The sequence below is a fragment of the Ovis aries genome, chromosome 9 (genome assembly GCF_016772045.2).
Source record: "Ovis aries strain OAR_USU_Benz2616 breed Rambouillet chromosome 9, ARS-UI_Ramb_v3.0, whole genome shotgun sequence".
In the NCBI taxonomy this organism is placed as follows: Eukaryota; Metazoa; Chordata; class Mammalia; order Artiodactyla; family Bovidae; genus Ovis; species Ovis aries.
The window spans coordinates 74,056,907-74,075,465 of record NC_056062.1 but is presented as its reverse complement, the minus strand read 5'-3'; the positions used below and the strand labels follow the sequence as shown (position 1 = coordinate 74,075,465).

General features: G+C 42.7%; 1 protein-coding gene across 1 annotated transcript; it reads left to right on the top strand.

The window, feature by feature from the left end:
• The first annotated feature begins 684 nt into the window (after positions 1-684).
• On the top strand, positions 685-16,636 carry CTHRC1 (collagen triple helix repeat containing 1). The gene is made up of 4 exons (XM_004011798.6): positions 685-953; positions 6,431-6,652; positions 8,611-8,827; positions 15,924-16,636. Exons 1-4 carry the CDS (start codon positions 804-806, stop codon positions 16,064-16,066), a joined length of 732 nt encoding a protein of 243 aa, XP_004011847.2. The 5' UTR covers positions 685-803; the 3' UTR covers positions 16,067-16,636.
• The last annotated feature ends 1,923 nt before the right edge of the window (positions 16,637-18,559 follow it).

The following is an 18,559-nucleotide window of genomic DNA, read 5'->3' as shown; positions in this document are numbered from 1 at the left end:
TTTTACTGCTCATTATGAAGCTGCTGCTGCTGCTGCTGCTAAGTCACTTCAGTCGTGTCTGACTCTGTGTGACCCCACAGATGGCAGCCCACCAGCCTCCCCCTTCCCTGGGATTCTCCAGGCAAGAACACTGGAGTGGGTTGCCATGTCCTTCTCCAATCATTATGAAGCAGGGGTTCTTAATTTTTGAGTCATGGGTCCCTGGGATGATGTATTCAGAGGTGGTAGGATAAATGCTTTGAATCCGATGATACCTATGATTCCTTCGCATCTCCCTTATCCCCCCACCCCCGCCCCAAAATGTCATCTCCTAAAAAAGAACTTGTCCACGGTGCCAGAGTTTGATCCAGGTGTTCCTGGACCCAATGTCTCTACAATGTTCAGTTAAGCCGTGCCATCTCCACGCTGTCCTCAAAGCCTCCACCTGTGTGGTTCGCCGACCTCGGCAACACCGCCCCCGACCCCCACCTCCCCTGGCTCCGGCGGCGACTGACCCACGCGGTCTGCACAGCCCCGCGAGGGTCCCGGAGGGCGGGGCAGCCGCAGGACGGGGCGGGCTCGGCTGTCGGCCCGCCCCACTTCGGGATCGGGGTGGGGGCTCCGACCTATTACTGGATGGAAACTCTGGTGTCCGGAGGGGCGGGAGGGAGAGGGGGGAGAGAGGGAAGCGTGCGAGTGAAAGGCGCATTCATGCAACCGGCGGCGGTGGCCTCGGAGCGCGGCGGGGCCAGACTGTGATCGCGTCGTCCGGGCTCCCGGGTCTCTCCTCTCCAGCTCCGTGCGTCCCTGGGCCGCCGTGCGCCATGCGCCCCCAGGGCCCCGCCGCCTCCCCGCGGCGGCTCCTCTGCCTCCTGCTGCTCCTCCTGCTGCAGCTGCGGGCGCCGTCGAGCGCCTCCGAGACCCCCAAAGGGAAGCAAAAGGCTCTGCTCCGGCAGAGGGAGGTGGTGGACCTGGTGAGTCGGGTGGAGGGGACAGAGCCGCGGAGCAGGGCCAGGGAAGGGGGTGGGGGTCTTGCTTGCCCCTGGGGGTTCCGCTTTGTCTGAGTCTGCGGCTAAGAAAGGACCTGGGCTCTGCGGATGGTGGAGTCCTGGAACTCTCAAGGGAGACTGATCTGAGAGGGCCATCGTGGACCACAGATGCGCCGTGGGTTGGGTGGGACGCCGGGAGTACAAGGAGTCGCCCAATAATTTGTGACCTCTGAGCCGCCCCCGCCTCGTCCCCCGCCCCCAGGGACGGAGAGGGTTTGGGCTGCAATGAGAGTAGAATAAGGAGCTTGGGAGGTTAGAACGTAGGCCAAGGAGCTGTCAGCGAGACCCTGGATTCGCTAATCCCCTGGGTGGGCCTGGGCCAGGGACTTGCAACGTGTCCTTTGTTGGGGCTGGTGGCCACGTCTGCCAGCGGGATAGAATAACAGCCCTCGCCCAGTATCGGTCCAACTCTTTGTAACTTGATGATAGTGAGTCATGTTGGGTCATCTTCCTAGGGAGTATGTGCTGCAGTTTACTTTGTCACAGCTGGGCCAGGAATAGCTCAGAGGGTTTATGATCAGAAGAGAAAATGAAGGGGCCCAGCACTAGCCCTCCAAGGACCCATTTCATTGTTGTATTTAGGCAGATGGGCAGTCAGTCCTTCCAGACAAGCTGGGTCTTCAGCCTGTGCCACCAAGTAGGAGCATGACAACTGAACGGAAGGATCAGACAGTTTCCAGGAGAGCAGTAAAGAGCCCAAGTTGTTTCTTTCTTTGGTGGCCCGCATGGCATGCAGTATCCTAGTTCCCTGACCAAGGATGAACTCATGTACCCTGCATTGGAAGTGGGGAATCTTAACCGCTGGACTGCCAAGGAGGTCACCCAAGTGATTTCTGAGGGGCTGATCTATGGGCAGGTCTGTTTGCTTAAGGCTCTTTCCTTCTAAAAGTCAGCAAACCCACTGGAGGGCAGAGTGGCTTTCTGCCCTTGTAGCAAGACGGATCCTTTCAAAACTATCACATTCCTTGGCATAGAATAAACTTCAGTCATTGAGCAAATATGGGTTATACAATCACTGCAGGACATAAAAGGGGCATTTAAAAATTTTTTTTAAATAAAAACAAACTGTTTTGAATTTTTTAAGCTGCCATTGTAAACTGAGCTAATAAACCAAGCTCCCTGGCAGCTAGTTCTATGCCAGATTCAAAAGCTTAGGAAAAAAATTCCTGCCGTTCCACACTGCACTTTTTGGTGATGTACTATGTAATTTTCCTCCACAAAGCAGACTATGTGTTCAGGGCTATAGTTCTATTTTGAGTGTCTAAATTGTTTTAAACTGTACCAAATGAATGTGGTTCATGTGCAGTCTGCATTTTACGAGTCTGTAGTTATGATACACAAAATACCCTTTTTCCCTATAAAGCTAGCAATTTTTTTCCTTTCCCTCCAAGGATTTACAGAACCTGAGGTTTCCCACAACTCTAGCCCGACTTGGAAAAGTTTATTGTGCAGCCAGGCTCAGGTGCATCCTGTAGACTGGATTTGGTTTTGCTGGGGGAAAAGAATCCTCGCAGTCATTAAGGTTTCAACAGATTCTATGAAGCAGCTTCTTTGTACAGGGTCTTTCAAAGCCTTCCTTTCAAGCGTCCAGCAAGCTCTGCCCCCTGGTGGCCAGTGAGAGAAACAGGCGTTCATTCCGCAGACCTTAGTGGAAGCACTGCCTGGTACCGATAATGTGCTGGGTTAGCATTTCAAATTGAAAGAAGGCAGATTAATACCTGTGGAACCGAATTCAGTAAAATCATGCGGTCTCTCAATGCAGTTTTTTAGATGAAAAAGACAAATAAAAATTCTCAACCATAGCACAGTTGACATTTGGAGCCAGGTGATTCTTTGTTGTGGGGACAGTGCTGTGCATCTGGCATGCTTAGCAACATCCCTACCATCTTGGGCTTCCCTGAAAGCTCAGTTGGGAAAGAATCCGCCTGCAATGCAGGAGAACCCGGTTCGATTCCTGGGTCAGGAAGATCTCCCGGAGAAGGGATAGGCTACCCACTCCAGTATTCTCGGGCTTCCCTGGTGGCTCAGCTGGTAAAGAATTCTCCTGCATTGCAGGAGACCTAGGTTCGATCCCTGGGTTGGAAGATCGGCTGGAGAAGGGAAAGGCCACTCACTCCAGTATTCTAGCCTTCCATGGACTGTATAATTCATGGGGTCGAAAAGAGTCAGACTCAACCGAGTGACTTTCACTACCATCTACCAAGCGCCAATAGCAATCCCTCCTTCCCAAGACGTGACAACCAAAAATGTCTTCAGACATTGCCAGGAAACCTCCAGGTATCCAATTTTGTCCCCCGATGAGAATTTATATATAGAAAAATAAAACTTTGTGTAACATCTTGCTCTCAGGGACATAATAGTGAAAAAAAATTTTTTTAAATACCAGAAATGTTATTATTTCTCCCTTCCCACTTGAAATCTGTGTCTGAATATTGCATATATCTGCTACTGAAAGTAACATATCTACTAAATGAAAATTAAAGTATATCTACTAAATTAATCTACAAAATAAGATTAAAGTATATCTATGAAAAAAATGAAAATTAAGCATAAAATAAACCAAACTATATGTTTTGTACTTTGGCATGTCTTCAGGTACTTTTACAATTTTTTAAAATACATTTCTTATTTCTCTGGCAGCAAATACATAGAAGTGTCCCCCCCTTTTTTTTTTTTTGCTTAAAGTTAGGAAAATATCAGTGGTTGAAGTTACAAAAATCATTTAGGAAAAGTAAAATTCAAATTGGTGATGTGAGGAGATTGATCGGAAAACATTAGATAATAAGGACATTTTCCAGGTAGTATCATTACTGACTTTTTAAAAACATGTTTATTTATTTGGCTCTACTGGGTCTTAGTTGCCATATACGGGATCATCCATCTTTGTTTTGGCATACGAGATCTTTTGTTTCAGCATATGGGATCTAGTTCTCTGACCAGGAATCAAACCCGGGCCCCCTGCGTTGGAAGCTCGGAGTCTTACCCACTGGGCCATGGGGAAGTGCCTGAATTTTATAATATGACCATATAGAATCCTGGATGCTAAAATTCAAAAATAAGATTTGAAGTTATTTTACTATGTAAGGAATCTTGATTTTTTTGTTGTTGTTCTCACTGGACAATAGATTTATACAGAATGATAGTATCAGATCATTTATATAAATAGGGATTGTTAAAGTAAAATTTTAAATAAATTGGGTTTGGGGCTTGAAGGGTCTAATAAATGGACCAATTCGGGGATAGGCATGGGAATTAGGCAGATGGAGGTCCAGTTTTACCACTGATGCAACTGTTTTGCTATGGCTAATGTGTGTTAGCTGGCAAGTTTGCTAATGCTCTCTTCCCCAGGTCTGGTGCCCTGGGCAACTGCCTCACACAGTCTTGGGGGAATAGTAAGAAAAATCATGGCTGCAAAATATAATATTTACTGTGTGCCAGGCACTGCTCTAGCACATTTTATGTATCATCTCACTTAAATCTCCTACAAGGTAAGAATCTTTATTATTTTCCCCTGCATTTTAGATGAGGAAACAGGCGTTAAAGTGTTGAATGACTTGTCCTATCTCACATAGCTTGCAAGTGGTGGAGCCAAGATGAAAATCCAGAAAATAGGACTCTAGACTCCATCGCTCAACCTCTACATCATAGTATTGCACCACCCCCCAAGAGAAAGAGAGAGAATCATAGCACTTAAGAGTTTGATAGTGGCTTCCCTGGTGGCTCAGTGGTAAAAAATCTGCCTGCCAATGCAGGAGACACAGGTTCGATCCCTGATCAGAGAAGATCCCACATGCCTCGGAGCAACTAAGCCTGTGCACAACTTGTTGAGTCTGTGCTCCAGAGCCTGGAAACTGCAACTACTGAGCCTAGGAGCCGCACATGCTGAAGCCTGTGCGCCTAGAGCCGGCGCTCTGCAACAAGAGAAGCCGCCGCGATGAGAAACCTGGGCGCCGAAACTGGAGAGTAGACCCCACTCTCTGCAACTAGAGAAAAGCTTGCATAGCAATGAAGACCCAGCACAACCACTCATAAATAAATCAAGTTACTGGAAGAGATTTTTGATAGATGACTGTTCCCCTCTTAAAGACTAACGGACACTTGCAATGAAGTCACTTACTCCTACTCCTTGGCCGGGTGGGCTAGGTGGATTTAGAGGCCAGAAGTGTTCCCCTAGTGACACTTCCTCCACATGAAAATAAGAAGAGAAGAATAAGAAGAGAAGAAGGCTTGCTTATCCAGCTTAGAGACATTGCCAGTGTGAAATAAGTATTGCTGCTGCTGCTGCTAAGTCGCTTCAGTCGTGTCCGACTCTGTGCGACCCCATAGACGGGAGCCTACCAGGCTCTGCCATCCCCGGGATTCTCCAGGCAAGAACACTGGAATGGCTTGCCATTTCCTTCTCCAATGCATGAAAGTGAAAGTGAAGTTGCTCAGTTGTGTCCAACTCTTCGCAACCCCATGGACTGCAGCCTACTAGGCTTCTCCATCCATGGGATTTTCCAGGCAAGAGTACTGGAGTGGGGTGCCATTGCCTTCTCCAGAAATAAGATATTATTTTATAATTATATCTCTAAGAATGTATCTTAGGGAAATAATTCCAAAAAAAGAATAAAGCTATGTAGATAAAGATTTTCATTATGATAGAACAAATAGAAATAGCAATCCCAAACTAGTGCAGTGTTTGCATAAAACTGTAGTTCTGAAATCTAAGTCCCTTTACAATATATAGTGTTAGAAGAATAAGTGTTATATCAAATTATGTTCACTTTGGAATACAGCCATTTAAAAATTATGTATACTTTTAATGAGCAGTTTGAGAAGGAAATGGTAACCTGATCCAGTATTCTTGCCTGGGAAATCCCATCGCCTATGGGGTCACACAGAGTCAGACACGACTGAAATGACTTAGCAGCAGCAGCAGCAGCAGTGGGGTACAGTCCATGGGGTCACAAAACAGTTGGCCACGACTTAGCGACTAAAACAACAATGACAATGAGCAGTAGGAAAAAGTAGACAAATGAACACATTTTCTCTTCTTTTTTGTTTGGTGAGTGTGTGTGTGTGTGTGTGTGTGTGTAAAGTCTGTGCAAAAAAAAAAAAAAAGAATAGGAAAGAAATTCCATTATTTTAGGAATAACTTTAAAAATCAGTTCTTTATGTATATTGGACTTCCCTGGTGGTCCTATGGTTAAGACTGTGAGCTTCCAATGCTACAGGTGCAGGTTTGATCCCTGGCCAGGGAACTAAGACCCTATACATATTGACTTATCTGGAACACTGGCAACTGGTTCCCGTTGAAGGGATTCTTGACCCCTAGGGCTCAAAATAAAAGCAGTTCTAATCAGACTGAGTCTTTGAATCTTAGGTGGTGAGAGATTTTTCCCTTTTTTTTTCTGCTACAGTACAATGGCATGTGCTTACAAGGGCCCGCGGGGGTGCCTGGGCGAGACGGGAGCCCCGGGGCCAATGGCATCCCTGGTACCCCTGGGATCCCAGGTCGAGATGGATTCAAAGGAGAGAAGGGGGAATGCCTGAGGGAAGTCTTCGAGGAGTCCTGGACGCCTAACTACAAGCAGTGTTCATGGAGTTCCCTGAATTATGGCATAGATCTTGGAAAAATTGCTGTAAGTCTAGTCTGAATTATTTTAAAGTTGAAATAAAACTTAAAGGTTTTCATAGTTGAGTGATCATTTTAGGTGAGATTTTATTTTATTTTTCCTAAAAGACAAAAAATATTAAGAAATGGGTACCATGTCACTTTCAACTTAGAATTAATGAAAAAATTGATAACTTCAGAATTGTATAAAAGTATTTCTGAGACAAATACGTCACTGAATTATTTCAATCCTAAGAACACTTAAAATAACTTACTCTTTTTTTTTTTTTAATGGAAACTGTGTTGGACAGTAAGTAACTTTCCAATCTTGTCCTAAAGTGAATTTAAATTAATTCAAGAAATTCTGCTGTGGTTCCAGACGTAAAGGTGGAAAAAAATCTCCAAGAAATTCCTGCATTATTGGAATTATCTTGTCCTTATTCTGGGTAGCAGACGCAGCTTAAAATTCTTTGGCTTAATGGGAGTAGAATGGGCCAGAGATGTACTACGGTGATCATTTAAAATTATTCAGCAATATTTAGGGAGAAAAATTACTTTGTTTAGTGTTTGCTTCCAAATAACTGGCAAGTCCCTTGGATGGTGTAGGGTTGAACCTGGTGCCATTTCAAGCCTCTTTCTTCTTTTGTTGATCAACTCTATACATGGTTCCATATCCACAATATATTATTCCTTGATATTAACCACTACTACCACCAGGCGGCCTGGCGTGCTGTGATTCATGGGATTGCAAAGAGTCGGACACGACTGAGCAACTGAACTGAACTGAACCACCAGGCAAACAGAAGTTTGTTTTTTTTTTCCAAAAACTCTCAGGTTCTAAGTAGCAACCTGTATATTATCCTTGCTCCTCATCTCAGCTCTTTAATGTCTGCTCTGTTACTTATAAAAATGTTTGAAATGGTCTCGATTGGATTTCTGTGTGATAGAATATCCATTTGGTTTTCATAGTTTGGGGACTATGACCAGTTATACTTTCATATATGATTTCTTAGAAAGCATTTTGTTAAAGTGTTATCTACTTCTTTAAACACTTGACATTATAGATTGTTTGCTTTTTTATAGTTCATCAAAATTAAAAACTTTCCCTATGAACTCTGAATTATTAATAGGTTTCCAGTTTCCTTTTGGTTGTCAGAATGAGTTTGGGAGCCTTTTGTAAGTAAAAGATAGTAGCACCATGAGTCAGCAGGCAAATTTTGCAAAGACCAGTTAGAGGAAAAAACCCTGGGTCTTATCATTGTGTCATAGAGTTAAAGACTGAAAACCCTGCCTGCACTTTACTCCTGATACTGTTTTCTGGTGCTTGAAAAGAAACAGGTCAGAGTAATATATTTGGGCAGTGCTAGTCTAGAATGGTCGCTAAGAGTCGGAGACGACTGAGCGACTTCACTTTGACTTTTCACTTTTGTGCATTGGAGAAGGCAATGGCAACCCACTCCAGTGTTCTTGCCTGGAGAATCCCAGGGACGGGGGAGCCTGGTGAGCTGCCATCTGTGGGGTCGCACAGAGTCGGACACGACTGAAGCGACTCAGCAGCAGCAGCAGCAGCAGCAGCAGCAGCAGCAGTCTAGAGTGGAAGTTCCATGATGGCAGGGATTTCATTTTGTTTACTGCTGCAATCTGTAGCACCCAAAGCATAGGAAATAATTTTGGAAGAAAAAGGAAAGTAAATATATAGATTGGTTTAGTCTAAAATTCTGAAAACTGGCTGTTTTTGTTAAACTGAGAGATACCCTCAATGGAGTGAATAATTTTAAGAAAGCCATAATTCAATTTTCTTAGCGTTTCTAATATCAGTGTCTCTTACCATCTTGCAAAGAACTGGTTTCCCTCTGTAAAAGCTAAGCTTTTTAAATGTACTTTGGGGAAAAGAATAGTTGAATAAAATTCACGGTACAGTTTGAAAGCATCTTTTAAATTAAAAATGAAAGTGCTAATTAAACTCTATTTCTGTGTCTGTGATAGGAATGTACATTCACAAAGATGCGTTCGAACAGTGCCCTACGAGTTTTGTTCAGCGGCTCACTTCGGTTAAAATGCAGAAGTGCATGCTGTCAGCGTTGGTATTTCACGTTCAATGGAGCTGAGTGTTCAGGACCTCTTCCTATTGAAGCCATAATTTATTTGGACCAAGGAAGCCCTGAATTGAATTCAACAATTAATATTCATCGCACTTCTTCTGGTATGTAGAATAGTGGCTTTGCACAATGTGCCTCAGGTCTTTAGAGAGCAAAGATTAGTTTTGAGTCCACTATGATGGTAGGTCATCCCAGGTTTTCTGTGTATAGTTCTCCACCCTGGTTGCACTTCAGAATTTCCCATAGCTCTTTTTAAAAAATACGTGGATGCCTAAATCCCATCTCTGATCAACTGCATCAGCATCTCATGGTTAGAACCCAGCCGCTGTATTTTTTCTAAAAAGATCACAGGTTGAAAATCACTGAGTTAGATGAAATGGCGAAATAGCCAGTATTGTCGTAGAGCAGTGGTTTTCAACCTTGTCTCTACCTTGTGTTCAGCTGGGGAACTTTGAAAAATCGCCATGCCTGGGTACCACTCTTCTATGGAGTCTTACTTAATAGGTCTGGTTGCATCCTAGGTGGCGGAACTTCCCAAGTCTCTGCTGGTTATCCTAATGTCCTCCAAGGTTGAGAATCACTAGCATAGATTGATAAAGAGGCTGACTTCTCTGCCTTGTTCTTTAAAATAGTAGGTACAGTCCACTGCATTTGTAAGAGAGAACTTTTCTGTATTGTTTCTGTATTCTCTGCTTGCTTCGACTGATACGAGAGAAGGGACATTCAATTAAACCAGTGGTTACTTAGGCTGTTAAAACAAAACAAAAAAACCTTGTACTTCGCTGGTGGTCCAGCGGTTAAAATGCCATGCTTCCTCTGCAGAGGGCCCAGGTTCCATCCTTGGTCAGGAAGATCCCATATGCCTCTCAGCACAACCAAAAAAAACAAACAGATAAACAAGAAAAATGTAAAACTGTTGGGGTTTTTATGTTTTTTTGGGGGGGAGGGTTGATTTGTTTCATTGTATTTTAAGGTTCATTGATAGAGTTTAGAAGCCAGGAAAAAGTAGAAGGGGGAAAAACTACCTGTTAGGTTGGTGCAAACGTAATGGCAGTTTTGGATCGTGAATTTTAAATCATTATAACTAGGCTCAAACACATCTTTATTAATCAAAATAGGGACCATTATGATCAACACAATTTTGCCAATGAGAAACAGGTTTGTTTATTCCTTTAGTGTAAAAATCTGTGCTTTGAGATTTGATGAACTCTTGGAAAGCATTTTTTGCCTTTTGCTGGTCTTGGAAGTGTTTACTCTGCAAAAATTCTAGATGCTTGAAGAAGCGGTAGTAGATTGACAAGAGGTCAGGTAAATATGGCAGATGAGGCAAAACTTTGCAGCCCAATTCATTCAACTTTTGAAGTGGCGGCTGTGCAATGTGCAATCAGGCATTGTCGTGGAGAATTGTGCCCATACTGTTGACCAGTGCCAGCTGCAGGGATTGTAGTTTTCAGTGCATCTCATCAATTCTTGGGCTTCCCAGGTGGCTCAAATGGTAAAGAATCTGTCTGCCATGCAGGAGACTCAGGTTTGATCCCTGGGTTGGGAAGATTCCCTGGAAAAGGGCATGGCAACCCACTCCAGTATTCTTGCCTGGAGAATCCCATGGACAGAGGGGCCAGATGGGCCACAGTCCATGGGGTCACAAAGAGTCAGGCATGACTGAGCGACTAATGCTTTCACTTTCATCAAGCATACTTCTCGCATGTAATGGTTTCTCCAGGATTCAGAAAACTGTAGTGGGTCAGACCAGCAGCAAACTACCTAACAGTGACCGTGACCTTTTCTGTAGTGCAAGTCTGGCTTTGTGAAGTGTTTTGGAGCTTTTTCTCAGTCCAACCACTGAGCTGGCCATTGCCAGTTGTCATATACAATTCACTTTTCGTCCCACAATGGTTCGTTGTTGTTGCACAGAATAAGAGAAGATGACACTTCAAAAGTGACAATTTAAAAAATTTTTGGTTAGCTCATGAGGCACCTGCGTATCAACCCTTTTCACCCTTCCAATTTGCTTCAAATACCCAATGACCGTAGAGCAGTTGATATTGAGTTAAGTTCGGTAACTTCTTGGGAAGCTGTAAGAGGATCATCAAAGCTGGTCATGGCCAACTTCCAATGGCTGGCCTCTACGCTCCTCATCTTCAAGGCTGTCATCTCCTTTGCAAAACTTGTTAAACCACCACTGCACTGTAAGATCATTAGCAGTTCCTGGGCCAAATGCATTGTTGATATTGCAAGTTGTCGCCGCTGCATTATGACCCATTTTGAACTTGAATAAGAGAATCACTCAAACTTGATTTTTGTCTAACATCATTTCCATAATCTAAAATACGTATAAAATACACTACAAGTAATAAGTGATTACTCAACATTCAGAAAATTAAGATCATGGCATCCAGTCCCATCACCTCATAGCAAATAGATGAAGAAACAAGAGAAACAGTGAGAGGCTTTATTCTGGGCTCCAAAATCACTGCAGATGGTGACTGCAACCATGAAATTAAAAGATGCCTGCTCCTTTGAGAAAAACTATGACCAACTAAGACAGCATATTAAAAAGCAGAGACATTCCTTTGCCAACAAAAGTCCATCTAGTCAAAGCTATGGTTTTTCCAGTAGTCATGTATGGATATGAGAGTTGGACTATAAAGAAAGCTGAGTGCTGAAGAATTGATGCTTTTGAACTGTGGTGTTGGGGAAATCTCTTGAGAGTCCCTTGGACAGCAAGGAGATCCAACCAGTCCATCCTAAAGGAAGTCAGTCCTGAATATTCTTTACGAGGACTGATGCTGAAGCTGAAACTCCAGTACTTTGGCCACCTGATGCGAAGTGACTCATTGGAAAAGACCCTGATGCTGGGATAGATTGAAGGCAGGAGGAGAAGGGGATGACAAAGGTTGAGATGGTTGGATGGCATCACCAACTCAATGGACATGAATTTGAGTAGGCTCCAGGAGCTGGTGATGGACAGGAAAGCCCGGCGTGCTGCAGTCCATGGGGTCACAAAGAGTCAGACACAATTAAGCGACTGAACTGAACTGAATGTCATTAGCAAAAAAACATAAAGTGAGAAATGCACATTAAAATGATGTCCAACGTAATCACATTCAAGAACGTATTCCAATATCTAATGGCAAAGTTCAACAATGCAAAACCGCAACTACTTTTGCATCAACCTAATATTAATGTCATCACCCAGATACACCACTATCAGTTATTTGGCTGCCAGCTCTTTTGCTTTCTTGAGTTGTTGTGTGGGGGGTGGGGGGGGGGGGGGGGGGTGGCAGGTGAGGTGTGGGAGTGACCTACCTTAACAGCACATACTAGGGGAATCACAAGGTATATATATCACTAGCTTCATTTCCCAGATTTCTTGAAAAAATTTCTCTCTAATCTTATACTTTAGAATGGAGAGGGAAGAGAAGAGATACCCTCACTGCAATCAAAAGAAATATTTCAGCATTCTTAGGGACCCAAGCCAGATGATCCCCAAAATTAATATAGCACATTTATTGCTAAGGAATCAAGGGCATTCCTTCCATTTTCTTCTTCAAATCCACACAATATCCTCAAGACATAAAGAAGATATTTTAACCTCTTCTCTTTGCACATAGAGAAGGCCCAGGGAAAGAAAGCACCCTGAATAGGAGAATCAGTGTCCTGGTGAACGGAAACCAAGCCATGCTCTCATCTCCCAAGACAAGGTTTGATCAGAATGAAAAGCCTCTTCACTAAGTTCTGTGTTATAAAGGGAGACATGCTTTCCATCTGAGAAGCAGTCACTAAAATTTTGGTATTTTTAAAAATTTTTAAAAATTTTGGTATAAAATCTAAAATTTGATTAGAAAGTGGTATGTGTTTAAATAGTAGTCAATGCATCTAGACATTATCAGACTAAGTGAACTAAGTCAGAAAAAGACAAATACCATAAGATATCTCTAATATGTGAACTCTCAAACATGGCACCAATGCATCTCTCTACAGAACAGAAACAGACTCACCAACATAGAGAACTGACTTTTGGTTGCCAAGGGGGAGGAAAGGACTGGGAGTGTGGGATTAGCAGATGTAGACTATTACATATAGGATGGATAAACAACAAGGTCCTCCTGCATAGCACAGGAAACTATATTCAATATCTTATGATAAACCATAATGGAAAAGAATATGAAAAAAAGAATGTGTAAAACTGAGTCACTTTGCTGTACTGCAGAGACTGGCACAGCATTGTAATTTAACTATACTTAAATTTTAAAGATTAAATTATAAAGTTCAAAAGATATGTTGTAAAGCAACTATGCTCCAATAAAAGTTAATAAAAAATGAAATCCATAAAAATAAAATAGTTTATATAAGCAACTTGCTTTCTATTATATTATCTTTAAAGTTTTTATGTTAATATCTTGCTATAATGTAAGCCCTCAGGCCTAGGAACTGTCACCTATACATACACACACTTCATAAATTATTTAACATATCATTTACCAACCACATTGTAGAAAAACTCATTTGGTATGATCAGCTGGGTAAAATGTCAGAAGTAATTTGTTATTCATAACAAATTTTGTCTCAAGATGAATTAAAGGTTGCCTCAATAGTGAATTCACTTTCCTTGTACACCGATACTCTCTTGAGAGAAAGAAAAGGAATACACTTATATTTTGCACATCAGAGGATGACATTAAGCCTTAAATATGCCTATCGGAGTTTAGAATATCATCTTACCTGGATCTAGGAGGAAAACAGGTTGAGAACCTTTAATTCAACATCTTTTAGGTGCTTAATAAGCTATTACTACCTTATTATAGCAAAAAATGTTCATTCGTTCAAAAAACATTTTATTTGTTAAAGACCATGAAGTGACCCTTTGACTCTCCCTGTGTGGGGATGATGCCAGACCCAACCTTGTCTGATGTGTGGAAGGAAGTGAACACGTTTCTAGGCCATGGGTATTACGGGCACGCACAGCTTAGTTCTTCCAACTTGGACAGGGTCTTGAACCAGAGACAGGTACCTGGATTCAGTGGGACTTGCCTTCAATTCACTGATGTCACAGCTGGTAGAAGCAGATTGTTTCAGGCCTACATCCCTGGGCTCAGCTTGAACATACCAACCTCAACCAGATAGGAAGACGATCCAGTCACATGCGACCATCCCCACCCTACTTACGTGTTAGTACCTGTTTTCTTAAAGAATCTGCCAACCTGTGGTTCCTTTTCCCCCTGACACAGACATCAGAGTATAACTTTTGCCTATTAAAATGAACAGTAGGGGGAATATTTTTTTACTGTTGGAGAAGAGGCTTGATAAGATGGAATGCAGGTTATATATATATTAGTATGTGAAAGTCTGGAGGACCTATGAAAAGGCACATGTTTATAAAGCAAAAAACAAAACACACAGGAAAAACAGGATTTAGTTAGCTTGTTTTTTCACTGTGGAGGAATTTCTATGTAAAACGGGATTTCAGGTTGAAGGACGAGTATAATGATTATGCTAGGATTTCTTTTGCCATTATGGAAGTCCTTTCTTCTACTTAGTATCATCAAGTATATATAGGAAAGGGCTCTCTTCATTTTTTTAACTCTTAAAATGAGACATTAGTTTAATTACTTAAAATTTGATCTTTCATAAGGTGTTTTCAGTTTGGTCTGCTGATAGAAAATTAAAATATGGAGGCTTCAGGTGTAACAACTTGTCCCAAATGGTTACATAAATTACTGATTCTGCTTATAATCAGAATTGTGTTTTCATCTTCCAGTGCTCTTTTCTTCAGATGGAAAGGTCTTTCTTAAAAAAAAAAAAGCTTACATATCGCATCAACATTTTTTTTAAAGAAAATACAACTTTATTTAATTTTTTATATATATATATATATATATATATATACACATATATATATGTCTTTTTTTTTGGCTGAATTGAGTCTTAGTTGTGGCACACAGGGTCTTCCTTTGCGTCATGTGAGATCTTTTGTTGAGGGGCACAGACTCTCTAGTCACGGCATGGGCTCCAGAGCACGCGGGCTTCAGTAGTTGCTGTGTGGCAGTTTACTTACCCTGGGGCATGTGGGATCTTGGTTCCTTAGTGAAGAATCAAATCCACATCCCCTGCATTGCAAGATGGATTTTAACCATTGGACCACCAGGGAAGTTCCCTTGGTGCACTGGCACAGACTTGGTACCTTCACTCCTGGTGGCCAGGGCTCAGTCCCTGGTCAGAGAACTAAGACCCCGCAAGCCACATGGTGCGGCCAAAAGAAAAAAGGTAAATGTGGGCTTCCTTTATTTAGTCATGAATAAATTGCTCTTTTTGTTTTAGGTCATCTCTGTAAGTAAACAAATTCTACCTTTATGGCTGAAACCTCAAAGAAAATTTCCTGTGAGCTTATGCCATAGAATGGATATGGATATGTCTTTTTTAAATTTACTTAGGATTTTGGCTATGCTGGGCCTTTGTTGCTGTGTGGGCTTTTCTCTAGTAACGGTGCACGGGCTTCTCATTGTGGAGGCTTCTCTTGTTCCAGAACACAGGCTCTTGGGACATGGGCCTCAGCTGCAGCACATGGGCTCACTAGTTGTGGCTTATGAGCTTAGGTGTTCTGTGACACACGGGATCTTCCCAGACAGGGGATTGAACCTGTGTCTCCTGCATTGGCAGGCAGATTCTTCACCACTGAGCTCTCAGGAAAGCCATATATATATATATATATATATATATATATAATTTTTTTTTTTTAATACTTATGAGCTAGGACAGAGAAGGCAATGGCACCCTACTCCAGTACTCTTGCCTGGAAAATCCCATGGACGGAGGAGCCTGGTAGGCTGCAGTCCGTGGGGTCGCTGAAGGTTGGACACAACTGAGCAACTTCACTTTCACTTTTCACTTTCATGCATTGGAGAAGGAAATGGCAACCCACCGCAGTGTTCTTGCCTGGAGAATCCCAGGGATGGAGGAGCTTGGTAGGCTGCCATCTGTGGGGTCGTACAGAGTTGGACACGACTGAAGTGACTTAGCCGTAGCAGAGCTAAGAAAATGAGAACTTATCTTTATGAGACCCTTATTAAATATTAGCATTTTAAATTTACTGTACATTAACTTGCTTTAACCGCTAGTATGCTAAAATGATAAAATTGAGCTGAAAGTTTTTGCCTTTTTATTCCAAAGAGGTTTGTAACTGTCATTTTTGTTTTGCAGTGGAAGGACTCTGTGAAGGCATTGGTGCTGGACTAGTGGACATTGCTATCTGGGTTGGTACTTGCTCAGATTACCCAAAAGGAGATGCCTCTACAGGGTGGAATTCGGTGTCTCGAATCATTATTGAAGAGCTCCCAAAATAAATCCTTTCATTTTTGTTCCCTACCTCTTTTTTATTATGCCTTTGAATGGTTCACTTTAGTAACACCTTATATAATTTTTATGTGTACATTGTTGTCGTTGTTCAGTGGCTAAGTCATGTCCAACTCTTTGCCACCCCATGGACTGCAGCACTCCAGGCTTCCCTGTCCTTATTATCTCCTGGAGTTTGCTCAGCGTCATGTCCACTGAGTCGGTGATGCTGTCTAACCATCTCATCCCCTGCCCATACTTTTCCTTTTGCCTGCACTTCTGAGTGAAGGAACATGACTAAACGTGTTTACAGACCAAAGTGTGATTTCACACTGTTTTTAGATCCAGTATTATTCGTTTTCCTTCAATCAAAATTATAGTGTTGAGATTTTGTAGTTGATTAAAATACTTTCTTCATTTTCCCATTCCCTGAACCTGTAATTTGAAATGTTATTATGGTCTTCATTTCTTTCCTGTTCTCTTAGTATAGCACTTTTTAAAATATAAAAGCTACCAGTCTTTGTACAAGTTGTAAATGTTCAGAATTGTTTTATATCTGTGAAATAAAACATATCAAACAACCTTGCTATCTTTAATGTAACTGCTACTAAAAGGAGGGTTTCTGGTACTTCATACCTGGAAAGTTGAGGATAAGCCTGACTTTGTATTTATCCATTTAACAATCTTATTTTCAATTTAGTACATAGATGGGCTTGACAAAGGGCAGAAATGGTATGGACCTAACAGAAGCAGAAGATATTAAGAAGAGGTGGCAAGAATACACGGAGGGGGGGCGGTCCTAAGATGGCGGAGGAATAGGACGTGAAGACCACTTTCTCCCTCACAAATTCCTCAAAAGAACATTTCAACACTGAGCAAACTCCACAAAACAACTTCTGTAGGCTGGCAGAGGACATCAGGCAACGAGAAAAGCAGACCATTGTCTTCAAAAACAGGTAGGAAAAAATATAAAAGACGAAAAAGGAGACAAAGGAGGTGGGGAGGGAGCTCCGTCCCGGGAAGGGAAGCCCGTCCCGGGAAGGGAATTTTAAGAAGAGAGGTTTCCAAACACCAGGAAACACTCTCCCTGCCGAGTCTGTGGCGAGCCTTGGAAACACAGAAGGCAACATAACAGGAAGGAAAAATAAAGAAATAATTAAAACCAAGAGATTACAAGCCCACCAGTTACTCCCCCAGCGGAAAAGCAGCACAGACACCTGCATCCGCCATTGGGAAGTGGGGGCAGGGCAGGGACGCGCGGGAGGCGCGGGCTGCAGAGCTTTGTAAGAATCGGGCAGGAACGCCCCACGCTCCACCAGAACGATCTAACTTGGGCTAGCAAACCAGACTGTGGGATAGCTACCACGTGAAAAGCTCGAACATAAGACACCTCCAGGACCGAGCACAGAACAGAGGACGGAACTGAAAAAGCTGGCTGCAGACCATCCCCCGCCGGGGACGGGCAGCCAGAGCCGTAAGGGCTGGAAAGGGGCAATTGCAGACCCAGAGAGACTTCACTTACCAAACTGCAAGCAGGCTTCTTTGCTAAGACTCCTGGGGGTGCTGGACAGTCACAATCTGCCTCACAAGGGGCGCCAGCGGTCCACCCAGAAAGCTGAGCAGCAGCGGCAGAAAAGGCGGCAAGTCGCAGCTATCGTGCTTGACAAACTCCTGAGCTACTCGGACCCGGGAAGGGCACAAAACGCAGCCCCAACCGAATCTGTGCCTCTGAGGGCTACCTGAGCGCCGAACCTGAGCGGCTTAGACCGAGGAAGTGCACGCAGCCTAGGGCTGGCCTCAGACGGTTCCCAGCTGAGCATCGTAGAGCCGGAGCCGTTTGTACACCGCGAGAAGGGACAGGTCCAGCAGGGCTGAGACACTGTGTGCACACAACAGCGCTATTTGTTTGCAGCATCCCCCCTCCCCACAGCGCGACTGAACTAGTGATCCTAAAAAACCAGCATAAAGAAGTTAAACAGAGGGAACCGCCTTGGAAGTGACCCCACAATGCCCACAACATCAGAGAAGGGCCAGAAATATTTTTACTATTTTTAAAATCATTCCTTTTTTAAAAAAATTTTTTCTGACTTTTTTTTAATAGTTAAGTCTTCTATTTCTCCTCTAATTTTTATTTCTATAACCTATTATTAATATTAAAAAAAAGACTTTTTTTTTTAAGGCAAACCTTATATATAGTCTTTGGGTGGTTATTGGTGTTTGTTTTTTTTGTTTTGTTTTGTTTTAATAATTCTTGTGGCTTTTTTTTTCTTTTTTCCTTTTTCCTTCTGCTTCTTTTCTTTAATATTGTATTTTTGAAAATCCAACCTCTTCTCTAGATTTTTAATCTTTGCTCTTCAGTTTTTGTTGTCAGTTTTGTACATTTAAAAACCCAAACTTCACTACCCAATTTTACCTGAGAGCGAGATTACAGGCTTGACCACTCTCTCCTCCTTTGGACTCTCCTTTTTCTCTACCAGGTGGCCTCTGTCTCTTTTCTCCCCCAT